This window comes from Dromaius novaehollandiae, chromosome 1 (assembly GCF_036370855.1).
Source record: "Dromaius novaehollandiae isolate bDroNov1 chromosome 1, bDroNov1.hap1, whole genome shotgun sequence".
NCBI classification, from domain to species: Eukaryota; Metazoa; Chordata; class Aves; order Casuariiformes; family Dromaiidae; genus Dromaius; species Dromaius novaehollandiae.
In genome coordinates this window covers 134,517,595-134,544,734 of record NC_088098.1, presented here as the reverse complement: position 1 = coordinate 134,544,734, position 27,140 = coordinate 134,517,595, and the positions used below count along the sequence as shown (strand labels likewise).

At 42.7% G+C, this 27,140-nt stretch overlaps 1 protein-coding gene and 1 long non-coding RNA gene across 6 annotated transcripts in view; one reads left to right on the top strand and one right to left on the bottom strand.

Moving 5' to 3' along the window:
• Window positions 1-15,329, bottom strand: part of MAP3K15 (mitogen-activated protein kinase kinase kinase 15) — an 85,503-nt gene extending 70,174 nt beyond the window's left edge. For all 5 annotated transcript variants that reach the window (XR_010385422.1, XM_026120687.2, XM_064499153.1 and 2 more), the window contains exon 1: window positions 14,920-15,329. Coding sequence is in view for 4 of the 5 variants with exons in the window: in XM_026120687.2 (XP_025976472.2) it covers window positions 14,920-15,205 (286 nt within the window). In the remaining variant the exon portion in view is untranslated. The remainder of the gene's footprint in view (window positions 1-14,919) is intronic.
• Window positions 15,330-15,548: 219 nt separating this feature from the next.
• On the top strand, window positions 15,549-23,043 carry LOC135323960 (uncharacterized). Its single transcript, XR_010385423.1, has 2 exons — window positions 15,549-20,268; window positions 22,883-23,043. It is a non-coding gene; the product is annotated as an uncharacterized LOC135323960 (long non-coding RNA).
• Window positions 23,044-27,140: the final 4,097 nt, after the last annotated feature.

Below are 27,140 nucleotides of genomic sequence, written 5' to 3'. Positions count from 1 at the left end.
TAATTGATCTTACCCATGCGTTGCCTGAACGGCCAATGTACACTCAATCCCAGGGCAGTAACTGTGGGGGGGAGTCCCCCTCCTGAGGGCATCCGCAAGTTGGCAGGCCCGCTATCACCTGCGAAGAGCCAAAGACGGCCTCCGGGGCCAACCTATTTATGTCCTTCAGGGAAAGGCAGAAGTGGAGTCGCTAGGCCAGTTCTCCACAGGCAGTCGCAGTCCCTAGCTCTTGACTGCTGCAAGGTTCAACTCTCCTCCATCGTTGTTATGATGATCGCACCCACACCCATGGGGTGGGGGGTGGCTGAACACCCCCAACGGCAGGCTAGCTGCCTTGAGCACTCTTCAGCACTGGAGAAAGGAGTCTGAGTGACTGTGAATGACTGCTCTACTCTTGCCTGGCCCAGCGGTGAGAGGAGGCTTGTTTCTCAATGTCCTGAAGCTCAAGCAGGCCTTATCTCGAAGTCTTGACATCCTCCATTTTGGAGCTTTAGTCCCTATGCAGGGCTTGCCATAAAACAGGAATGCAGATTGCTTGTGGCTGCCACCAAATTGGGGGGGGACGGGGTGGGGGAGCACACTACCTAAGAAAATCGTACTTTAAAGCTTTTTAAATGTCTGTATCTTTGTGACTATCTGCTTTCACTATTACGGGAGAGAGAGATTAATTTAAATCCAACATATTCATAGCACTAGACTCTTGGCAGTTAAGCCACAGGGGAATCAGAGGTTCAAACCAGATTCCAGAAACGCCAGGCAGCTGAGCAGTAAATCCCACATCTCTGAAAGTGGAACAGGCAGTGCCTGTACCTATGGAGAATGACAGAGAAGGTGGAGCTACTGACGTGCAAGCAATCCAAAAGCAGGCCTGATGTATAAGATCCAAACATAGCAGCCAGTTCAACTGGTCTTCACCAGCTGCACAGCACAAGAATCAATACCCCATACCCAGTACGCGAGTTCTTGGTAAAGCCTGTGATGAATATACATTCCTGTACAATTCCATCCGGACATTTTAAAGGCTGTGCTAACATACCACACTGGGGTCAGCCAGTTCCTCTGGTCATTAACAGATTCCCTGTTAAAACACACGGGACTTTTTTTTTTTTTTGAATCCAAAGACAACGACCTGCCTCAAGACCAAAGCATCACCATTCAGGAGCTGAAAAGCAGAAAAAAAAATAATTGTGGCAATATGAGAAAGCACCTGTACCCCTGAGGAACCTCAAATCCTGCAACACCTACTGACCCCCCTTTCAGTCCAGCTCTCCACAGTATGGGCAAAATTCTTGGTCAACTCCACACTGTAGAGTCAAAGAAACTGAGTGGGCCTGAAGCAGTATATCGTGGCTCCACACATATATCAAAATCTGGATTATGCAACCCTTTTCCCCCAAAATACAACAAAATCATTTTGGAAAACACGAGTGATCTATAAAACAAAAGCATAGATAAACTAACAGGCAGACCTAGAATCAAATTACACCTAGGGAAAAAAAAAAGTCTAAAAACCTGAGCTGCATTTTAGCACTTGTATAAACTGCTTCTTGGGAGCAGAATGCTGTGAAATCAAAATCACCTTCCTGGTGAGAGAATATAGACAATATGTGCATGTCGCACACAGATAATACATTTTACAATGCCCTGTGAGCAATGATCCATAACAGAGTTCATTGAAACAAGGCTATACGCAGCTCATTGCCACACAAATAGCGGTCTACAACTGAAAATCATTTTCTAGCCACTGCTGGTAGGTAACAATGTAGGCAGCATGAGAAGCACAATAAATGGACATAAGAACAGAAGCAAACATCTGCACTGAAAGGGAAATTATTCATCACTTACATGTTCGTTCACATTGATAAAGGGAGATAGACAAGAAAAGCTCATTCTCATAAATCTACACTTCATTAACACAAGGGTGAATAAGGTAAAATAAAATAAAGCAAAATGAAGGTTAGCAGAGGAGATGGAGATGGTACCACAAAAACACATATGTGAGTGAAAAAAAGCCCCAGGAATACAGTGGAATGGCTCCAGTCTGACAGTGGACTGAAGCAGAGCATCGGGTGCTGGTGGATGTGGACTAGACCAGCGACGAGACACTGCATCCCCTGGAGACCTCTCCCAGCCCTCCTCCAGCAGGAACAACAGGATGCTTGGAGCAGTGAGGAAGGAGATCTAACCACAAACCAGCTCTATGAATGTAGAAATGAAATGTAATTCAAGTACAGTGAGCCTGGGAGAGGAATGTAAATTTGGGTGGAGAAAAGATGTCCAGCAATAAATGCTCATTAAAGAATAAAATTGCTAAGTCGTGGCCAGTACACTGCAGTGTTGATGGTACAGAATTAACTGCCACTCATCACTGGGTCTAAACACACTCCCCAGTAATACTCTTTCCAGGGTTACAGCTCTCTTTCTGGGGTATGCAGTTTTGTAAACTGCTCACTGAACAATGCTGATACATGATACCACAAATACTTCTGCCTCAGTTGTTCTGCATTTTGCGTATGACTTATGCTAATATCTTTCATCTCCATTTTTTTAAACACGGGCATGGGGCTCTGTACTTCGACCAGATATTTAGTATGGTTGCCAAGAGGTAAGAATTCCCTCATTTATAAAGTTCCTGAGATTAATAAAAGAAATACACTAGTACCTGCTTAGCAAAGCTCGGTTTTATGAATAGAAACAAAAGTTAATCACGCTCAATTAAAACATTAAAAAACACTTGACAAAAATCCCATCCTCCATGTCAGAAGAGCCTGTTCAATGGAATATACTTTCAGCCTTCCCTTTCCAAATTTATGTTCAACCTCCTCCAGTACAGACATGCATGAAGCAAGAATTTCTACAAGCTAATGCCAACTTTGATCAAATCTTCTAATGAATGAGGAACTTTATGCAATAATACAATATTTCACATAGGTCTAAAAGATCAATTGGTATGGTTCCCCATATTAAGATGGACAGAGTGAGCAGGGGATGGTACAATCCTTCTGCAAAGAGGCTTTTGTAAAAACAGAAGGCTTCCAAGTATAGTACAAAGATCTTTACAACATATACAAAAGGGAGATGGGGATAGAGAATTTGTTTAAAATTGCACAGAACCAATTTTGGATACTTCTAGGACAGAACTTTTACAGTATCTTTGCTTTGTTTCTGCAGCAGAAAGTCACATTCAAAGAACACACTCATGAATGTGCCCTTCTTCATTTCTCCTCTAAATAATCAACTCTTGTTCCTCATAGTTGTGTATGTAACTATTTTCATCCTGAAAACAGCTCTCTCTTGCTAAAATCTTAAAAACTGATCTCACTCTATTTTTAAGGAGCTGTTTGGAATTCAATTGTTTAAGCTTTTGTTTTCATTGTGAAACTATTATACTGTGTGTGTAACCTATACTGCATTATGGTAATTCATCAATATTATTAGTATAATCCTGATTAGGTCTCTTCGGTGTTACAGCAGATGGCACGTAAATATTTTTTATACATCATTTTACATAATTTAACACTAGTGTGTCTTGAGACCAGACAAGGTAGAGATAAATAATTATGACAACTGAAGGGAAGATTAGAGATCATTACCTGTGGTAAAACAGAAGAATATGAAACTAATAAATAACTCAACAGGAAAAATATTATTATACAAGTTAAACCAGGGGATTTAATGCTCTATTTGGAATGCACCTGAAGGCACCACATAATTTAATGATCTAAGCAACCCAGAAGTCTTCATGCGACTTTTATATGATTCATGATATTGTTAGCAACATCAAAACGAAAACTTTGGCACCGTGTTTCTGGATTTGTAAGTGAAAAGTAGCAAATAAGAAAATGCAGAATCAGCCTGAAAATGTGCTGAAAGTTAAATGGAGCCCAGAAAAGCTAACAGATGAAAAAATTCAGAAAAAGTCTGTACTGCTCTTAACATCAAATCTCAGACTCATCACCATTCAGCTTTATCTGTGCGGATAGCAAGAACCTTAATTCATTATTATGAAATCAATATTTTTCATCATTTGGACCTTTAATATAATAGATAAAAAACCCTAAACATGGTGACAGAAGCATTGTTGGAGGAAAACAGTGCAGAACTTTACCCCTTGTTATTAACTAGCATCCTAGTGCTGGTTAATAACATCAAGTGCTGTTGGATATTGGCATTTGTCACTTTTTTCACCGAAACTAGAGTTCGGCTGCAGTTCACTAGCTGGGATTAAGTTTACCTTTGCCAGTCAAGGCTAAATCAGCATATATTTCAAAGGATTTCTTAAAGGTGTTCAGGGAGTATGGTAACAGTGAAAATTTTCATCAATAGCGATATTTACTCCAGGAGAAGAGAGCACACATTGAATCACTCATATTTTCCATGACCCCTTAAAGCTTTCTCAGCTTGGATGAAACAAAAACGGCAAAGTTACGGTTGAGCTACTACAGCCGTCAGACCTGAGACCCCACAAATTTATTAGACAGACAGGACAGAATATCATCCACCACCTCTTTCAGCCACTATACGGGACTATCTGAAAGCAACACGCACACACAGAATATGGCCTTCTAACTCTGTTCCCTTCTACAAATTCCCAACTCCCATTTCATCACAACACTCTCCCAGCAAAGGCAAAACTAACAAAAAATATCTCCTCCTAACACACAAGTCCATGGCATTTCTGAAGATGTTTCCTCCCAACTGCTATGAGGGAAAGGTAGCAGCAGGAGCTGATGCAGCCAGGATCACCAGACTGAAATTAAATTATGACTGGCAGATCATTTTCTGCACTATCCAAAACCTACAACTTTTCTGTGACTGCTGAGGCAAACACACTTGAGTCAATACAATTTCTTCTGCTTGAGCTAGCTACTAAATATTTGTAACAAACTTAAAGTACATATGGGAGGATGGGGAGAGACAGCAATGAAGTACGCAGTAAGTCGTAAGTCACTATCCCAACTATAAACAAGGTAACTCCCCTCTTATTTTGCACACCACCAGTTTTCACGGGTCTGCAAGTGTGTTTTCCACAAGCTTGGAGGCAACGGAGTACTACAACTCAGGCACACGCACTCACACTAGCAGGAAACAAGCGTCTTAAGCAAAGCTTATTATCATGCTGCTTTAGGTGTATTTGGCCAGAACTAATGCCTTTTGAGCTTAGGTTTCAAAAGCCTTAGATACTAAGTGAACAATATTTTTCAGATTTTTGAGAAGTCAATCACTGTGCTACAGAGTATCTGAAAAGTTTCAGTCCTACTGTCTTGAAAGACACAGCAGAATCGCTTACTTTTGGGAGACTGACTATTCCAAAGCGTAAAAAAGCAAGCATAGTTTATCACAACACAGTGACCCAATACTTTAAAGTGCCACAGTTCATTTCTTAGCTGTGGGGTCCTCCTTGCAAACTGCAGTGATGCACCTTTTGCTCCTGGAGTGTCTCCATAGCCACCTCAACCTCCTAGGAAAGGCAGCAACCCTGTGTGAAAGTCAGGCTAGCTGGAATCATACTGTTGGCCACGCTTGGCCCATCAGCTGCCAGCTCGAGCCCACCGTCCTCAGCAGAGACTGGAGCTACACTGTTTTTAGCAAGCCTGTTCCAGGGAGCAGAACATGCAACAGCTGCACAAGCTGCTCTTGGCTCAGCCTCAGGCACCCATATATTGCTGTTCAAAGGTAGCCTGAGGCTAAAGCAATTGACAGCCAGGCGGAAGTGCAAGGCAAACAACCCTGTTCACAGAGTCCACCTGCAAGTAGCAACTAGCACTGAGGCCCTCCTAAAAAAAAACCTTCCAGCTACCTTGTCTGCCTAATTTCATCCATCTAACACCACTGCAGTGTGAAAGGAGGCAGCAGCAGGTCCGCAAAATATATGCTTAATTAACCCACTGCAAAGGCAGCTCCCTCGTGTGCAGCAAGGAGCTGGATGCCCCAAGCGCCAACAGAGCACAGGTCTGCAGTCAGTGTGGATGGCCTGCAAGCTTCAGCTTGAACCCATCTTTGAAGTGTTATCTAGGCGGGGGCCAAAAAGTCTGGAGTTCTCACCCCAGTTCTGCACCAACTCCATCTGCAAGCCCTACAAGGCAGAAGAACTTTACCTCAAACTTCTACATCTGCAAAACAAGAACATTAGTTACTATTTAACTAGGAAGTACATCAACATCTGTTAACATCCCACCCTAATTTGATAAAAAAGCAACACAGGATTACACTGATAAAAGCACGACATGACAGCAGAGCATAAAGTGAGCTACTGGGTTTCTATCATCATTTGTCAATTTTATCGGGGAACAGAAATTAAAGCAACTTAATTAGCACACATCATGTTGTCCTTGAAAAAAAAAATCACTTTTGAGCTCAGCTCTTACCAAAAGAGTTATTAAATCTATGGAGAATATCCTACACACAGCACAGCAAGAATGAAAAGAAGTGTGCAGTCAGTGCAATGCAGATGAGTGGCCAGGAACCAGGCTCACAGATGAGCAGCTCCGTGTGCCCATCCTGGCTGACTCAAGCCTGTCAGCTCCCGGAGCTTTGCAAGGAGCTCCCTCTGACACTGCCCAGAATCAACCTGAAATGCAACAACGTACAACCAGAGATCCACTCGACAACTTCTCATGGTCAAATGGGATATGCACAACACTACTTCTTTGGGTTTTTTTTAATAACTTTGGAACTATACTGAAAAAAATGTGCTTGTATAAGCTTAGGATTCTTTAAAAAAAAAAAGTGAACTTTTGAATTCACTGACCTGTGTGCATACGCAGCCCTTGGTTTTTTTTTTATCAGTAATCAGAACAATCTTCACTTGTATGAAGAATTCCAGAACCTACTACAAAAATTCTTCAATTCCCCAAAAGAGTTAGGTAACACTAGCCCCTCCTCCCCCCAGATCCTAAAGCCAGGTTAAGGTTAAATATTACATGCAGAGTGAATCAAAACCAAAAAAACTATCCACACGATCCATATTATACTTGGGAAGAAGACACCTTCTCTGCAGATTCAACACCTAGAACACCTGTGCCTACCTGCAAAACCAAGTGACACAGAATTGACAACACGATCCTGACTACAGGGACCCTTCTCACATTGGACTTTTAAGCTCACAAGGAGAGAAGGACAAGCAGAGAAGATGGAATGACAGAGGCCAAACTTGCTTTTCTTTTTTTTCCTTTTTTCTATAAACCGCCCAGCAAATTTTCATGCAGAGGGAAGAACAGGAGAAAGAAGTGTACTTCTAACTTTGTCCATTTATACACAAGTCACGCGATAATAATGTCTAAGCTTTTGATACACATGAATGTGAAGACATAGATCTAAAATCTTTTTAATTTATAAAAGGGACTAACCACAACTATTTTAAACACAAATGTTTCCTTCAAGAAATTCTTCGTCTGTCAAAAAAAAAAAAGATACATGAAGAGATCTGAAATCCAAGCTTTGAAAAAGGTCTTTAAGAAAAAACATTCTCTCAGCTTTGTGATATTTACTAGTAAATACTCACTTTCAAGTCAGAGTTACCAACCATGCAAAATGATGTTATGAAATTAACAGTGCACAAAATAGTGTCAATTATACAAACTAAACAGAAAAATGCTAGTCTTTAACTATCAAAATATTATGTTATTCCGACTGTAACAACTCCGAAACGTTCAAGCAGAGTATTTGAGATGACTGCATCCTTTTAAAATGGTTATTCAGGGGAACAGTAGCATTCTAACCAAATGCATCGTTAAAACTAAACTGATAAAGCTTTCTGATGCATATTAAATACACATTCCTGGACAGATCGCATTCTGTACACCAAGTTAGACAGCATCCTAGGCAACAATTTTGACGGAATTTATTCACTGACAGATTTGATCCCAGCTATTTGTGACAAAATAAAACCCAGAACAGGAATATACAGAAGTCCATCTTCCCCTAAAAGCAAAGAGGGGAGGAGATGTTCCTTGCTATCCCAAATCCTTCCTTCTAAGTAACACCAGTAAGTTTCATGTACTACTCAGTAGACCTACTGACAGCAATTGCTTAGTTCCAGCTCTTTGCATAGAACTGCTGTTGTCCCATAAACTTCAAGCAGTGGGAACAACAAAAAACTATCCAAAAGTTTAGCTAGGACAGCTTATTTTCTGATTGCCAGTGAAGCACAGACTGAGCAGAGATTATCGGTAGTACCTTGAAACATTGATATATTGCATCTTGCAGGACTTCCTGACAATGATGTAAAAGTTGAATCAGATCTTCCCTCTAATTTACAACTGTTGAGAAAGAGGTTTTGGTTTGTCTATAACACAAACCCCTCTTCTCATCATAAATTCATCAGCCACAAGCGTGGCATTTAATACACTCCAAAAATAGTCACCATAATGAATTTCACTCACTGCCCTATTACAAAATACAAAAATCTTGAAAATGGACACAGTAAACACTTTCAAATATATTTGTGGGAGGGTTTTGTAGGTGCTCATATGTACCTTGCCACATACACAAGCAAAGATAAAAATATGTGCTAATTCAAAATAAGGATCTACTTAAACACAGTGAAGTAAATAAATAGTGACAGCACTTATCTTTATTTCCTGATTCTCATTTATGATAAACTTTAATTTGGATTTTCTCTCCTACCATTTCCTTCACACCCTTTTTGGATTACTGTAAGGTGATTCTTCTTACAAGGTTATATAGTAAGCTAAGGTAGTTTGTTTCTAATTAATATACATTAATATTTATAAAACAAGACAAAGATTTGCTAAGTTTCTTACCATGCACATGCCACAGGATGGCATGAAACTGTCCAAACACCCAAGACTGGCACAAAAACGAGTCACCACAGATAGATAGTACATGCACACCTACATACGCTCACCTTAGAGCAATGAAAGAAGTGCAAGTTTCCACCTCATAACATCTGGTGCTAATCAGGCGAACAACTTCATTCAAAGCTTTGTTAAACACTGAGAACTCGTACTAGTTTTGGATTGTCAGTACTTCCTTCCGTCTTACTAATCACAAGTAAAAAAAGATATTCATTCCAAAAGGAGAAATAATAAAACAGAATGTCTCTCCATTATGGAATTAAGGCATACTTCTTCCTTTTGTTTGTAGTATCTTCATCATTGTCTGAACCCAGTTCTGACCTTGCATTTGTCTCTGGGCAATACACCAAAGAAAAGTGAATGAATTCCATGTAACCTCTTCATGGTTATTTACTTAGACGTTTCTAAGCTTATTCAACTGACATTGAAGGAGCTATTACATAGAATACATGCAAGCTGAGTTAAAGTGATGCCATTCAGGTTACACATTGAAAAAAAAACATTAAAAACACAAACAAGGTTGTTACAAAGCCATTTTTCACAGGTGACAGCAAAATGATGTACTACACTGTTGAGGGAAAGTACACAAGTCTCTGAATGCAAACAAGCATTTCTGTAAGACTTCATGTTGGAAATTGACCCCAACTAATATCATTAAAGTAAAACATATCTCCTGAATGTAGTGCATATGTCACAGTACTTGTGCTGTGACACATCATAACATAACAACACATACAGTTGATGGGTTGTATCAGACTTGTTACTATTGTTTAAATCTCACCTCATGCATCTGATCTGAAAGGATTACAGTATGAGTACATTACAGGGTCTCATCATCAGAATATTTAGGGTTATAACTAAATGGCACAAGGTAGGGCTTTCTTGGAGACACCCATGGTTGCTCTAGATATGCAGTGCCACTCAGAGATAACTGGTCCAGTCCTGACAGCTCTGCTGTTGTATTAAAGTGGCACAACATCCAACCCAGTTCGCCTTAGCTGACACACAGCTGACACTGCTATCACCTTCCAGTTCTGAAGATGGTTTGCTCTTTTTCACAGTTCTGGATCACATGGTATACATATCCTCTCAGCTTTAAGTAAAACACACTTTCAACCCATTGAAGCAGTTGGAGGAGAAAATAAAGGAAAGAAAAAGTATTAAGTATTCCTCAGAAACACAGCAAAACCTGTCGGCTGAGTTAAGCATCAGGCTGCTAACCCTTAACTCTTTCCCCACTGTTCACTGTCACAACCAGGGGCAAAGATAAATTGCAGCAGCTAGGTTTGCCAAAGTTTACTTAAGAAGTTATTGCCCTCAGTTGTCATCCTCACCTTCCTGTCAGAGATTACAATCCCTGCGGCAGAGTCAGCAAGAGCAGCAGGTGTCTCCAGCTCAGCTACCCTAGTTACCATGCTGTACATTAGCTTAAACTAGTGACAAAAGTTCACCCTGACACACTAGCCTTTAGGCTGGTGAAGGTGAAGCACCCCTGCCAAGTCTGCAATGGGGATACTGGCCTTCAGAGGGCAGAGAGCTTCAGGCAAGCTGGGCACAAGTAACAGTGGTTCTTTCAGTGACTGCCAGAGCCTCAAAATTAGGAGCCAGAATGTACATTTCCTCCTTCTTCTTCCATGGTGTAGCATGAGAAAAGACTTTCAGGGACAAGAAATTAGGGTTCACTTATGTTGAGAATGGTTTGGCCATGTTAAGGAAGTATGATTGCACAAAACCAAAATGGAAGCATCCAAAACTCATACCGCTCTAGACTGGAGTACCATTCCCTCACCCAGCCTTGTGGCCAAAGACTTCTGGCAATAAGCCTTGGTAAAGCTCCATGTCGAAAGAGAAGCAGCTTTTACTTGTCTGTCTAGCATCTCACCCTCCATAGGTACAGGGCATACATTAACTTTGACATCATGTTTGCTTTCTTAGTACATCCAGAACTGACAGTTTCTATGCAGCTGTAGCAAGGGCACGAAGAGCCTGAATCACACAATTTGTAACATCACTAACACTCACCTTTTCACCATGTCCCTTAAATGGTTTATGAACTCACTAGAGGGCCATAGTCTGATTTTCTTCATGGCATAACTCTAAACATTTTAAAAATCCTCAGTCAGCTCCTAGGCTTACCCTTCTTGTGTAAAAATAGGTATTATTTTGTGTAAAAACCTTCACACCAATGCCTGGTATCTGTGGCTCTCAGTCTAAAAATCATGGCACCTTTTCTTCCCAGAGATTCAGTCAATGTATGCAAACATGCCATTCATCTATGTGGCTTCTCTACCAGCTAGTTATCATCATCTGCTTCTGCCAAACATAAATTTGTTCACAGCTTGTTTCTAGCAAAGACTAAGCAAAGCAACTTTTGGTTAACAAGCCATAATTTCACATATTTGTTGCCAGCTTGCTCTTGCAAGTGCTGCAGAGCTTGCAAGTTCCCCTTCAACAAAACATCTTATAAAATTTACCAATTTCTGAAGATCAGGGTCATTCTGCATGACCTGTCAATCTTCAACAGCTTACTTCAGGCATAACATACTCTTACATTCATTGTAAGATTTCAAATGGTGAAAAGTCAGTAATGGGTACGCTCAATGAAAAAAGAGACATCATACCCTCATTACGGAATATAGATGTTTTTGCAGGGCTCTTTTCAGCAGTGTATTAAAAAATGGTCTACTAGAAGTCTGCCTGCAGACAGGAAAAAGAGGTTCCTGCTGATCTTTCTCTTTGCACTCTGTCCTCAATGCTTGGTGGTTATGTCATGAAAGATGCCAATTCCAAGAATCAATGTATTAGAGGTTCCTACTAAGTAAGATGCATAAACTTGCTCGAACCTTAAGTAAATGGCTATAATTAGTTTCATTCAGCCAGAGTGGGGAAAAAGGGATAATAGGTAGCACTCTTATCAAATGCCCCACTGTTACTATTCCGCACGAGAGGACCCTACTGTTCAGTCCCTAAGCTTTAACAGATGTTTACCAATTAAAGTAAAGCTAAAGATGGGTACTGGCAAGCCTCTTTTAGAGAAACCCTACTCTCAGAGCAAGAAGAACTGCTTCTCAAACTTCCGCCCACAGTGTAAAGAAAATAAATGTACATTGTAATTATACCTTCAGTATGGGAGAGATGTGCGAGACATCTCATACAGCGAGTAACAGAACTTCCTTAGATTTTTTTTTAAACAAAAACATGATAATTTCCTAACACAGAAAGTTTGTCATGAGCCATGGGATTGCTCATACTGAAACTCATTCTTAGTGTTCTTCTTTAAGAACTGCATCAATGACAACAGTCCCAATCCAACACATACTCTGCAAAAAGAGTATGGCAACAATCAATTATATATAAATACAGACATTAAAAATGACTGATTTTTCAAAGCTTAAAGAAATTGTGGAATAGCTGATTGGGAATGTTACATGTAAATGAACAATTATTAGTTTCGATATTTTTGCATGATAGCTTGATATATATTCAAAAAAACTAGAAGGGCATAGCTAAAATGATATGGAAACAATGACAGTCTACTGTATTCAGGGAGAACCAAAAAAAAAAAAAAAAAAGAGAGAGAGAGAGCACTTTTAAGCATCATGAAAATGAAAATCCAAGATGAAATTTAGGTCCACCGCTAGCTGATACTGGCAAGATTAAAGAAAAAAAAAGGCATAACAGAAAAGTGGAAAGTGTAATGGATACTTTCCGACCCTCTGCAGAATGAAGCAATAGGATGTTATCATTCCACAAGACTGTTAAAGGAACCAAAAATGTCTCCATCTATAGCATGTAATAGGAGAAAATGAAGCAGCAAGTACTGATATAAAAGCACTTCACCTCAATGTACCAGCATAATTTCATAATGAGGTTTAAAGGCTCTGATTTCTCTGAACATCAGTTTCAGATATACAATACACATTGGGAAAACTCCAGAGGATGGGGCAAATGTCAGTACAGCCCAACTGTTTAAGAAAAAAGGCATGGTCGAGGGAACCACAGGGACAAAAAAAAACCCCTAACTGTAGCAATCCAAGCTCAAAAAGCTATTCAAAATTGTTGATGCTAGCAGTAGTATCTATTAAAACAACAAAAAGACAAAACAAATCCTGTACTAAAATGAGCTTAACAGCATTTTGTATTAAGGATGTTTGCATTCTCATGGTTACACTGCAGTTAATTTGGGACTCCCAACAATGAACTAATCCTAAATTATTAATAACACTCAGCATGGTTTTTAAAAAAGTACATGCTGACAAGTAAACCCCTCACCTTTAAAACAGCTTGCAGGCCTGATTGACAAAGGTGACTTGTGCTAATACAACTGAGTTTTTCTTGACACAGCTAACTCAGCACTAAAGGATGCACTGACTGAAAAGTTTGACAAATGACAGCACATTAGATGAATTAAAAAGTTGCCTCCCGACTGATCTCAAGATGTTGCTAGTGGATAGACAATGACTGTTTTGAATGGAATCTCCTTTGGAACAACCATTGGTTCAGGACTATCTATATGATTATTTCTTAACGAACACTGAAGATGATGATGTAAAATACTTGCTCATAAACCTAGACATAACAAGAGTGTTACAGTGGTATCCAATAATGAGGTAATCAACTATTACAAACTGCTAAGAGTCACTGATAAAATGACCTTTATCATACCAGATGACTTGAAACAAATGAAGCCAAATGAGACCTACAAAGGTAGGCCACGTTCACAGATAAAAGATACCATTTCAGAATGGAGCAACTTAAGAAAAACTCCATTCAAAATAAGTGTCTCAAAATAAGCTCTCACTACAAATGCAGAGCAAGTGTATGCATATACATTAAAAGGACTATCAGCAGAAACAGAAATAATTTGGCTGCTTTAGTTTTGCATTGATGAGACCACCAGTGCAGTATCATACTCACATTTCAGGAGGGCTACACAAATACCAGAGAGTCACAAAGAAATTGCTGCTTCGCGGTTGTGTACTTACATGCACTGTTATGTGTAGAGCACACTTTTCAATCTTGATAGCAAAGGCATAACAAAATCCCCTGATGGGGAAGCTGACGTTAAAAAAATAAAGTGGATGTGAGGTTCCTCAATATTTGCACGACTTATCAGGGGTTGAAACAGACTCACCATCATATGAGAATTTAAAGCAAGAGTAATGTATTGAGAAGTATTCTTTAATCTTGTGGGCAAAACTCTTAAAGTGTGAAAAACTCTTTCTTGTGAAAGATGGGCATCAACATGGATGTAACATGAACTCTGGGAATCCCCCAGTTTCCTAAGGCCTGGTAATAAGGATACGAGAAAAACCAGCCTGCAGCACACCCACATACTCACCTTGATTTCTTTTAATAGTTTATATTGATTCAGAAGCTTCCTCTGCTTGCTCAGAAGGCTCCCAATTCTCTCTGAACCTGCCCAAGTGGCCAGGTAGCCACTTAGAGCAGCAGCTTTCTTTTGAACCATCAGGGACCAGCCACCAGCCGGAGCCCCAGCAGAGTGGGCAATACGGGCAAACTTCCTTCCTCAGCGCACACTTCTACGCTCGCTTGTTTAGACCTAATCCTGGGTCGCTCTGTGCCTGGCCATATGCAAGCCAACCCTTGTCCAGAAAATACCGCCTCAACTCCACTCTCCCTTGTGTTTCCAGGTCTGGATCGAGAGTGGGGAACACGCACCATCTGAACAAGCCAGCTCAGAGACTTCTGGCTGGCCTGTCCTCATGGTACACATCGCTCTAGCCTCCCGACCTGACTGGGAGCTGGACAGGGTTTTTGGAAAAAGCTCACACCAACAAGGGCATCGGGCTTGGACTGCCCTGTAGCCACCCCTGCCCCAGCCCCACCGAGGCAACATTGAGGTGACTGCAAAGGCCAGAAGTGTCATTTTTCACACCTCCCTTTCCCCGAGGCCCAACGCTGGCTGCCCGTTTCCCACGCTCCCCTCGCAGCTATTTTCCCCCCGACCCCTCTCCTTCCCAAGACCCCCCCGCACACACTTCCCCCCTTCCCCGGCCTCCCCAGCAGCACCTCCCGCCTCACCCAGCGCCGCCGGCCGCGGCCCCATGCACCGGGCGCGGGTGGCAGCCCCGCTCACCCGCGTCGTAGAAGGCGTCCAGCACCGCCGTCTCGCCGAAGTCCAGCTCCCCGAAGTTGACCATGCCCAGCTGAGCCCCCTCGGCCTCGCAGGCCCGCTGCAGGCACTGCCGCGCCCCGGCCTCGGGGCTCCGCGCCCCGGCGCTCCCTTTGGGCGCGTCGTTGAGCACGTACACGGCCCGCAGGCAGCGCGGCCGCGGCTCTGCCGCCTCCGCCTCGGCCGCGCCGGCGGCCGCGGGCTCCGGCTCGGCGCCGGGGTGCGCCGGCTCCGCCGCGGGGCTCTCCATGGCGGCGCCGCGGGCTGCCGGTAGGTGCTCAGGCGGCGCCGCACCGCATCGCCCGCAGCCGGGCAAACTCCGGCGGCGCCCGGCGGTGGCGGCTCCCCGCCCTCGGCGCGGCCCTTCCGCCCCGCGCTTCCCCCTCGCCGCGGCCGCTGGGCGCTGCGGGAGCGGGAACGAGGGGCGGCGAGGCGCAGGCGGGCTCCGCGCCGCCCTCCTCGGACCGGACCGGACCGGACGGGACCGGGCAGCCCGACTCCGTCCCGCGGCGGCGAAGGGTCGCTGAGCGCGGTCTCGCCGCCCGCAGAGGCGCGACCAGCCCCTTCTCCGCGGTGACCGGAGCGTTACTGAGGTGGGAGGTAACACCGTCGGGGCGACCGTGGCTCGCTGCGCTCCCCCGCCCCTCGCGGAGCACCAGGACCTCCGTCCGCTACGGCGCTATTATTATTAATCATTATTATTGTTATTTAAGCAGCGGCACCCTGCACCCTCCGGGGCAGCCGTTAGGAGCCGGCCTGTCACCCTGGGGCAGCCGTTAGGAGCCGGCCTCTCACCCCTGGGGCTGCTGTTAGGAGCCGGCCCGTGACGCCGGGGCAGCCGTTGGGAGCCGGCCTGAGGCAGCGCTGGCGGCTACCTCCTGCCTCCGCCTTGGGGTGTCGGGGCTGTGCAGGCGTGGGCGCCGCTCATAACCTCGGGGCTTCTCTGTTCTCATCTGAGATTCGCTTTTTTATTCATTAAAAAGTGAAGACAGCCGGTATCACTTTTTATTCCCTAAATGGGCTATATCCACCTTCTGGGGCATATCATGCTTTTTTTCCCATTAATTTCTTTTTTTCCCTTATTATTTAAAAACCTTTGAGCATATATGCACTGTATCAGCAGTTTGAATAAGTTAATCTGTCGATTGCCTTTGTTTTCTTGAAAATCTCCCCAAAATCGTGTGAAGATGAGCTCCTAGAAACTGTGGTAACTCTTGACTTTTTTATCAGAACTAAAGTGAATTTTGAGTATCCATCGCACTTACTGGCACCCTTTTCTTACTAAATAACCTGACAGCGGCAGCCTCAGCTGTTGGCAGTGGTGTTGCATGAGTTGCTGGTTTATGCAGCAAGAGAGAGTGAAAGGAAAAAGCTGTATGTGCATAAGTTTGTGTATTGGCTTTGTACTTTTGCTGTCAAAAGGACACTAATGTGCACTGGTGAGATCATAGCCTGCCGGTGATCAAAGGAACGGTGCAATAAAACTTCAGCCCTCCAGTGAATTTTTATTTAAAGTAACAAACTTGACTGGAAAGCTTTTTCATGTGGTTTTTCGGCCACTGCCACAGAAGCAGTTTTAAACAAATGTCATCTTCACCTTCTACAGCAGCTTGGCTTCTTAGGGCTATCCTATGTTAATATTTTTACCACGTGCTGTCATAAAATAAGAGTAACCAAAGACTTGCAGGACAGTATTTCCTTCTTTAGGTGTCTGGCACCATAGCTCATAACAAGAATACACTGTACTGAGCATTTACGTTTGCTTAGTGGCATGTAAGGAATTTAGAGAGAATGCAGAGAAATAATTTAGGAATAAAACCCTTTTCTAATTTTGGAGCATTTGCGGCAAATAAATAAACTTTTAGATTTGGACCATAGATTGCAGGGGAGGAGGGCTTGACAGCAACACTAGTAACCAAGGCTTTGAAAGAAGGATATACTTTGGCAACCGGAGAGCCCACTCATCCGTGACCACTTCTCTCTTTACACAACAGTAAGCCTCTTCATATGACAAGTCTAAATCTATTAGCCTTGACCAAGTAATATATCAATCAGCTGATGTAATAAGGGAAAATCCTAATCTGTGTTTAGAAGATACTCTGTGAGTATATGGTAGCTGTTGACCAACAAAAACCACTAGCATGCAAATTTATGATCCTCCCAGAAATAAATCCTCATTTGTATTTTTTATAAGACAGTTTGGCTGAAGAGCTGCTATTAAAACTTGAAGTGAAAAATATAATAGTGTGAAAGTTGAGGGATTATTTACACACAAAGCCGTTTATCTTACTAAATACACAAAAAATGTTCTTAGGCTTTCAGCATCTAACATATGAACACAAATTGCAATTTAATGGGTTCAGAACAATGGAGGCATGGTGTGGTACTTTCTGTCATCTTGAAAATTGTTGAAGTGTTAATTTAGAACAAATATGTATGCTGGAATTGCTTAGAAGGACACCACTGAGACAAAATAAATAAGCGCTTTCTGCATCCTAGAGTTTATCAAAATCTTGTTTGTTGTAGATATATGTCTCATGTCTTTGGGTTCACCTTGCAGTCTTTAGCATTTGGTCCCATTTTAAATTATTTGCTTAGGGGTCTGTCTCTTGGTCTTGAAAGAGAGGAAGTCTCTCTTTGTAGATACTTCATGTCCTTGATAAAAACAGGTCTTTTTTTCCTGTTTTCTTAGTTGTATTCACTCTTCTTCCAGTGTCTGGGGTATTCTCTGGGCTTGCAAGGACTCAACATTTGCTCACATGCTGTGGCATTGTGCCCAGCAATTCTTTGGATGTTCATTAACATAAGGGGGACCATAAAGAGCAAGGACTCCAGGTGAAGCACGACCACAAGTAATAAGTATTTTATTACTCTTACGTTGCAATATCTCAGCCTAATTCACTATAGCCTGGCACTATATATCATACTACATATGCTTTGGGTTCACAACTATGTTGCTGTCTTACAGCTTCCAGTCTCTTGATGCCCCATCAGTCACAGAAGAGCCGCAGTGCGGGCACCCCCGTCTCTCCAGGTGGCCGGAGCAGAGTCCACGCGTGCACAAGATGGCGTTAATCTCTTTGATACTTCCCCTCGTTACTCTTCCCCAGTAGCAGCGGTTTAAACCACTCACAAGCCGAACTGCGTTTCATCCAATCATGTTCTGTTGTTCCCTTGTGATTTGCTTGCTTTTGCTTCTTATCACTCTATTCCCACATAGTTCTACCAGAGTTAACAGTTTCTGCAGTGTCATTTCACCCCTTATCACTGTATTCCCACACAGCTCTGCAGTGTGGTACCCCAGCTTGAAGGCACCCCAGGTGGTTGCCAACTGGTGAGACGCACCCACGCCGTCTGCTGCAGTAAGGGCTGTGCTCTCCTTGAGGCCCACCCTTGCCTGCAGGCCTGTGACACATATTGTAACATAAAGACGATGCCATAATTTTCTGAAGGAGGTCAAATTTTGTGAAGCATCTATCAAATCCACTTAGCACAAAATATTAATTACCATTTAGAAACCAGAAGTGATACATTAGCTGCAATTCACAAAGAATGCAAATACTCTAAAGGAAATAGGTATGTCCTTGAAGCCACCTTTTCTTTTCTTTTTTTTTTCAACGTTAACCTCAACTGAAATTGGACAATAAAACATTTTTTCCTGCTGTGTAACTTCTGAAACAGCAATTGATTCTGTAGACTTAACCAGGCTAATGAGAAGCCAGTCCTTCCTTTCTTCTTTTTCCAGGGCTGCAAACTTTTTCAAAACAGTAGCAGTGAAGTTATATGAAAGTTTGAACCCACAGGAAGATCTGCCACCCTTTTCTCTGATGCATATATGGCTACAGCATGGCTTGGCTTCTTTCTTTAATTCCACAAATGAAAAGAAAACACACACTAGAACTGGCAGATTAAATGTCAGGCAGCAATTTTATTGCATCACAAATTTCCATGTATAAACAGGGTTCCTCCCATTTTAACCAGGGTCAGGGAAAACCAAGATCCTTTTGTTCAGGTAAATATTAAGTAAACTGTAAGACACCCAAGTCCATAGGGAATTTGCAGATCTCAGTTCATCTTCCAAAGTGCAAATCCATCTGCCTGTGTCCAGGCAGTAACTCCTAAAAATTGAGTGTCAGCGCAGCAGCCCAAATATCAATTACATGGGGCATAGAGGTGCCCAGGAGCACACTTCTACCCAGCCTGCCCCCGGGCCTGTCCGCGGGCATGTGTCACCAACCACCCTCACACAGGGGCACATCCTAAGCCGTGGCTGCCTTTCCCTCCTCTCGTGTTGTCCTAGACAGAGCCCGCAGCTGGGAGGGAGCAGCAGTGTCCCGGACAGGCTCCCCAAAGGAGTGCTGTCAGGATGATGGCTGCCTCCAATGAACGTGCTTCTGGGAAGCCTGGGCACTGTATCCTAAATGTGAGAATTTTCTCTTTATTGCACAGATCAGACACCGGGGAAAATATTTTGATGCTTCAATTCTTTCCTGGCAAGCCCCTGCACCAGCTTGCCATGAGATAATGCAACTTGCTGTGTTTAAACTATTCCTAGCAAACACCTTGTTAATGGACTTTTTGGTAATACTGTTGCTAATGTGCCATTCTATGTATTTCATGGTGAGTAGGTATCCATGTAACCATACAGATACCGCTTTTAAGTGAATGAGGAGGAAAACAGTTAATTTCTTTATTAAACAGGAAAATCTGATTTTACAAAATAGAGCGTGGATTCGGGTAAAAGGTGTTTTCTTTTGTAAGGTGATTATGTAGATGCTTTCTCAGAGTTTTAATGCTGTGAATTTTCACTAAGAAGTCTAGCAAAATGTTTGGTTTTGTACAGATTCAAAATACTATATCAGTGCAACAGAAGTTAAACAACATAGATGATCCTTGAAGAAAAGATTCATGAAGAAGAGGCCTAAAAATGCTACAGGCTTTAAAACTTGACTTGAAGGAACATCTGCTTTGCAAGGGGAAACTTGGGTGCCTTAAAGTGCTTTGTAGGATGTGAAGTTAAAACACCTCATGGTCACTAAATCGATGTTGAAACTGGGTTCAGAGATCTCAGAAATTCCTTGAATATAACCCTCTTGGTTTTCTTTCACAGGAGAGCATGAGGCCTCACGTGCTCACTCAACCAAGTGATAGAGAGCAAAAGCAAGGAAAGTGACTGAAGGTTGGAGGCCATAATCCCCGGGTGGCTTCTATTCACATCTGCTCTTTTCCACGGGGAAGCGTATTACCACAGAATCCGCCTATCGCTGCCCCTTGCAAATGAAGGACAGAGTGACATCTCCTGTGAAATACAAAGTTAGTCAAAGGTTCACTTTTTTGTTCCTTTCCACTCAACCTATCTTACAGAATGATAACTTTATATATGCACAGTGTGTACACACGAGTACTTCGACCAAAATGTAACCAATTTCAAAGTTTGCTTTGATTCAAAATAGGTTTATAAGAAATAAATCCCATCTCCTTTAGTTTTCAGCGCATCAGGCACTCTAATCAAGTTTTTGCATATGGATTTTGCCTACTTAGAGGGCAACTCTTTCGGTGGTTGAATGATTAAGGAGTGCAGGCTAGCAATGAAGACTTGACACTTTTGAAATTATGGAGGTCTTCTCACTGGCCTCCAGAGAGCCAAAATTTTCACCTAGAGATGACTGCTTACATTTGAAATTAAAATAATAAAAATCCAGGACCAAAAGAGAGAAAAAAAGCCTTTCATGAATCTCCATCAACATAGACAGCTCACACTTTCTAGTGTAGTTAATATTATTTACACTCTCTTTATCGGATAGCTAGATCAGATCCATTACGCAAGACTGAGACATGGGCAATTATAAAGTCTGGTTAAAAACTTTGTTCTGATCTATGTACCTGTGGCTCACCAGCCTTCTCCATCCAGTTCAAAAACTGAAGAGCAAACAGAAAACTCAGAGTCAAAAGTTGACTCAGGTTCTCCAAAAAAGTTCTCTTTGATTGATTAGTAAAACTGAAAAACAATTTGTCTCTGATCTTCAACACATTTCAGACAACTTTTACTTTATACTTCAGGTGGGAGAAAAACAAACCAGCCCACCAGAAAGAAAGCCCTCCCTTCAATTTTAGACCTTGAAATTACTAAACTCCCACTATTATGACTAAGATTAAAGAAAACCTCAAGAAAAACCGGGCAAAGAGAAGACTTTCAACTTAGTATGGAGGATGGAGTCCTCACCTGACTGTCTATTTCATTCTAATTTTTAGTATTCAAATCATAGGTGTTAATACTTTAACAATATTAGCCCTAGGTTTCAGTCGCAAAGTGTCTTGACACAATGAATACTTTCTCTTTTTCAATCAAAGCCTAATGGATTGCTCCTCATATTAGGTCTCTCTCTGACTGAGCAGTTCCTAGGGAATAGGAAAATATACATTTATATTATTGATTATATTATTATATTTATATAGGGAAATATATATTTCCTTAAGGAATAAGCAGCAGCTTCAACAGGTCTGGTTTAAAATGTTGGCACTGGTAGAAGATTAAACATTCTTACTGGGCCTGGTTAATTTTCCTGTCTTCAGCTTGATCAAAGTATCTTTGACGTCTTCACGTCCTATGGCTCAATGCTTTCATTTGCAGTTGTTGCTATGTATTGCTTTAACACAAGATCCTCAGTTTTAGCTTCTCTCAAATTACTTCTCACTGAAGAAATATTCATGAGAACTGACACCTGACCATTCACTTTTACTCCAAACAGGCTTATTCTGTCTACTGCTCAATGAAAGCCCAGCAAAACTGTGACTATGGCAGAGAGCACAACATGTTTATGCATGCATGTTGTATGGGCAATAGTGTAGAATACTTGGCTTGTTCTTAATCACATTTAAGCTATTTTAATACTGCTCTCAGTGCCAGATACATGAGGATACATGGGGTTTAGAAAAGCTTAGCACAAGCAAAACTGCTCATGCTGCTTAAAAACATTTTAAATTATCTGTAATCACAAAGGTTTGGGCATTAATAGTTGGGGCTGTGAAAAGCAAAGGAATCCTGAAGGGGCAACATTTGCTTTGAAGTGACAAATGAAAAACTGATCTATTTTATGTTGATGCTCACTTTTATAACAGGTACTTATGAATACCTGATGTATGTAGATGCAAAAATAAATTTAGTACAGCCTCAGTCCAAATCCTTAGATTGCACTTTCTTCTTGTTAAGGCAGCCAAGAGATTGCAACATTTATTAAATGTTGGCTTGATATTTGAAATCTACCAATATCCAAATAGGGACTTGGCATCTATTAGTCATTCACATCCATGAATTAGCAGTGTGAAAATTCATGGAAGGAGCAGGCAATAACTGGTAAGAGCAGAGCTAAGGCACAAAGTGAGAGAGAAAGCAACATTAGCCTCTCTCAAAAGCTCTGGCAACTTTTTGCTTTGCTTACATGATGCCTTCAGTTTGTGAGCATGAGTTTATTAGGGTTGGTTTTGTTTTTAACTATTTGAGTTTGGCTACATACAGTTGTCCCTACTTTCAATGCTGGGATCTGAATACATGCCCTATTTAGTGGGCATCAGTCTACAACTGGTCCTGAAGCTTTATTGATTACAGTGAGACAAAATGTGATGCTAAACACTTTGCCTTCTCTGCTTTGTCAGCTTGTATTACATTTATTCTTTGCTAGAGCAATGTGACATGCTCGAGGGCATTAAAGCCACTGCCAAATAACGTCAGTCTTGTACAGTTGGAAAAAATTATGGCCAGATACACTGTCACTCACACACAGTTCCTTTTCAGACATCCATCTACCAATATTATAGGAATCACTCCAGAAAAATTGTATAGTGCTGTAAGAGGGAGAACTCCAGCCCATCATTGTGTCAAATCACATTTCTGTAAAAGTACCGAAGAATTTCTTTGCTTACGTTGCAGTGAAAAGGATCACAACACCAAGTTAAATAGTAACTCACTTCCTGTTCTCATCCAAGACACCTGTGAAGCAGAGAACACTCCTGACCTTTTCACATGGACAAAATAGGACTTTGCATGTTTTGCTAATAGCTTTTAAATAAAAACATCTCCCTCTTTTTTGATTTGGGACATTTCAAACAATAGCTGGTATTTTGAAGAAAAGGACATTTAACTGACAAAAGGAGTGAGATTTCCATAAGCAGTGGTAAAAGGTAATCCTTTTTCTTGTGTGACACCCCTACTTTTTCTCAAAGTTTAAATCCAGTTGGAAAACTGGGAATGATTTTCATATTGCTCTATACCACCTTGTGTTTTTCTTAGCTATTCACACAGAGCGAAAAAGAAGTAAAAGACAAATTGATTACTTTGGGACAAACATGGATGTAGGACAAAGCTAAGATACCACTTCTTAGCCCCTCCACATGAGAAGATCAACAAGCCACAGATTTCCAAACAGCGTACACACACCACCAGCAGCTCAACCAACTCAAACCAGCTCAACTCTTGTTTTCTGTTTAATGGAGCCACAGCAACATCCCAGTCCCGCCTGCAAAGAGGTGCCTGCTGGAGCCTGCAGAAAGCAATTAGCTTACCTGAGCTGCAGCATCAGCACCTTTGCACGGTTAGTTAACCCAAATCAGAGGTGACCTGATGCATCCTCTGGCAGCCAGTGCCCTGGTTCCTCTCCTGTGCTGCACAGGTTAAACAGGAAGCCCAGCCCGTGCTAGGACACACATACCCAGTGCAGCAAGGAGCCGGATTCAAGAGGAGGTTTGCAGTCTGAGGTTGCTGCCACTGATAATTACGTGGGAGAAGGCTGAGGAAGCACGAGACCTAAGTAAGGGGAGCTGGAAGGAGAGTAAAGATGTGTGTGTGTGTGCGGGGGAATATGGATTTACCTCAGACTGGCACCCAGCTGAACATAGAGGCACCACTCCAGCTCACGCACTGGTGGCAAGTACCTGCTGCACTGGTGACATTAGGGAACTACAGCTCAGCACTTTGACTAACTGAATCAATCTTGTTGAGTTTAATGTATCTAGATTAGTCCATGTCCCTGATAACACTGAAGCTCTGAGCCATCGCAGCAATATGACATCTCCTTGTGCTAGAGCTCTCCGAGAACAGGTTACTGAGCTGCATTTCTGAGATAAACAGGTGCTTCGGGTCAGAGCACGAGAGATTTTCCATTCCCCTGAGACCAGTGACACACACCAAGCATGACTGCGTAATCACAGCACAAACACCCTGTGCCTCTGGTGAGAGACCTGCCATCCAATTAGAAACTGGCTTTCCCTGGCCAATACCATTTTTGCTGGAGTCTCTGAATTTATGTCATATTTCTTGTGCCTTGTGCTTTTTTTCTTTCTTTTTTTTTCTTTTTTTTTTTTTTTGGCAAAATGGCTGCATCTCTGTCTTCAGTAGCGCTCAGTAAATTCGGCTGTTTGAATCATCAGGAGCCAAATATCTACCAGCAGCAATTTCCGTGCAGGTGCACACACTTGCCTAATCTCCTTTCCTAGCTGTTGTTCTGCTCTCTGGCAGGAGAAAGAGCATGGTGCATGGATCGTCTTAACTATGCCACCTCCTATGCTTTGATTGTCTTTGTGCCCTTCATGAAGAAAGCTGTCCTCTGGAGAGGTACCACCAAGTGGTGGATCATCCTGCAGCAGAGGTAGCTGCCCCGCTTAATTTGTGCTTTCTCTAAGAGGAGCCTGGAAGTGGCCTCACAAAATCCCAAATTCTTTGCTCCCGTGCTGCGCTGTGAGGCCATGAGGAACAGTCTGCTGGGGCCTTTTGCAGTTCACCAGCAGGGATGATTCCTGCAGAGAAGAGCTGGTTGTATTGAAGAACATGACCTCTCTTTTAGGAGGCTATAGCTGAAAGTGCAGAGTTTGGGCATGTTGAAGTGAAATGGTATTACCAAAGTCTTGAAAGCAGATGCTTCTTTAATGTTCTGATGTTGGTGAAATTTGGTCATTATCTAATTGCTTTGTTGTCATTTGAAAGAAACAGCCCATTACAACTTTTAAGATTGTACTGACAAAAGCCAATTAGTTTCCCTCTGCTTATCAACTACCTGCTCCCATTGCATTTTTTCCATGAAAAAGGAAGAGAGTTCAAAACACACTTACTGTAAATCATATCTGGGGGGCTGACAGAGATCACTCAAGCATTGCCGCCTTATCTTAACCTTTACAGTGCATTACAACAGCTACTCTCATGGCAAAAGATTTGGTCCTGCAGATCGGGTTAGAATTACAGTTAATTGACTTGCTAAAATACACTAAGATAGCACTATAAGGTAGCAGTTTCAACAAAATAAACTTACATCTTATAAATAAATGGCTCATCTTACAGTAGCGTATAACACATTTAAAAATACTGTTACATTTGTAATACAATTAAAAAAAATGCACAAGAGCATTAAGCCATTTCATTAGTTTAGCTATTTGCACTCCAAAACGCAGGTTGGCTGATAACTGGCTTGGAGGGATGGGAGGTCGGGAGCTCTGGTCTGCCCGGCTGGGCTCAGCTGGCCGCCATCGGGCTGGGGGGTGCTGAGGCCTGGCCATCACCCAGGCAGCAGGCACACGGTGCTACACACACCTGCCGAAGTTAAAAAAGAAAAAGCCTTGTGCTTCTTTAGCTGCTCTGTTCCAGGCTGGGAAGTGCCAGTAGCGCCTCACCTTCAGGGCTCACTATCTAAGGAAGTTGGTTATTTTCCAAAAGCAGAGAACAGGGAGAGTGAAGGGGGAAACAGCTGGAGCACAGAAAGAGGCAAGCTGCTGCAGGAAGCCCAGGAATGACTAGGCAGAGGCATATATAATTAGCTGCTAATTCCTAGGCCAGTTCAAGAGTCAGCTGAATGGCCAAAGGTGCCAAGCAAAATCCAGTTTCTGGCTGAAGGCTGTTAATAACTATGGGTATCCTGCTGTTTTGTATGGTGATTTCTGCTCCAACCCCTCTTGCTCTTCTTAATGTAAGGATTACTCTGAAGTGAAGTCGATGCTTGGAGCACCCTCACCTTCACCGTCAAACACCAGTGTCTACAGGAACCAGTTTCCCAGCAGCACTGCTACCCTACATGACCAAAATGTCTCCTCAACGCTGAAGTTGCAGCGCAGTTGTTTGTTTCTACTTCTAAACTGTATCCCTGTCTGCCTTTTGAACCACAGTCCACTGGCGTGAAAGGCAGCTTTACTCTAAGCCAGCTCTTGCAATTCCCTCCTCAATGCGCCTCTGTCCCTCTCCCAGCCCCAGGCCTCTCTCTCCAGAAGAGCCGCAGATACCTCACACCTCTGGGCACGGCAGCACAGACAACTGCCCAGCCGTTTACCGCAGGCAGGAGAGCTGCGCCTCGCTCCTACCTCCGTCCTCTCCTGGGCTCCTGTGCTGGGCTATTTGCAGGCCCTCCGCACTGCAGGCCCTCCGATGGCAGCCCCGGTTCCTGAGGCAGGCCACCAGAGCCGCTTCCTCCAAGGGCACTGGAGCACGCCATCAAGGCTACAACCGAGAGTGTTGCCAGCACCGTTACAACCGTCGCATGACATGGCCAAGCACTTTCCAGGAGTACTAGACATTTTCACACCATGCAAGCCCCACAGATGTGTTCCTGTGCCCAAGCAAGCTCCACGCACAGGGGCGCCATGCAGGAGGCTGCTAAGAGGCTGGTGAGACCACGGCCTCCAGGCAGCCTGGTGCCCAGGTTGCTTGGGTGGGGGGAGAGGGCACCATCTCATGCATGGGCTCAACCCCACAAGCAGACGAGCAAAACAGCTTGAATTTCTGCACCAAGTTCTACATCCGAGGGTTTCCTCTTATGGATCCCTTTCCCCTCTCTTATGCATGTGCAAATTTTAATCCCTGTTGTCACAGAATATGCCATACCTTACATGAAGATTTCAAACACAAAGCAGCTCATGAGATTTACTGGGCAGTTAAGTATCATATGCCTAGAAACGAGAACATACTGCATATAGCTATATTCAATCCGTTGACCTGTTGGCGTACATTCCTCTAACCCTTTTGCTCATTTATGAATGGAACATAAATTAAAAAAACCGCAAACGAGACAAAACTTGACTAACAGAACTTAATTCACACTTTGAATAGTTATCATCAATCAAATAATCAAATATCAAATAATACTTATTTTTGAAGTGGTAAGTGCTATGACCCCACATTAAGAAAGACTAGATCCTTTCACTGTTGAAGA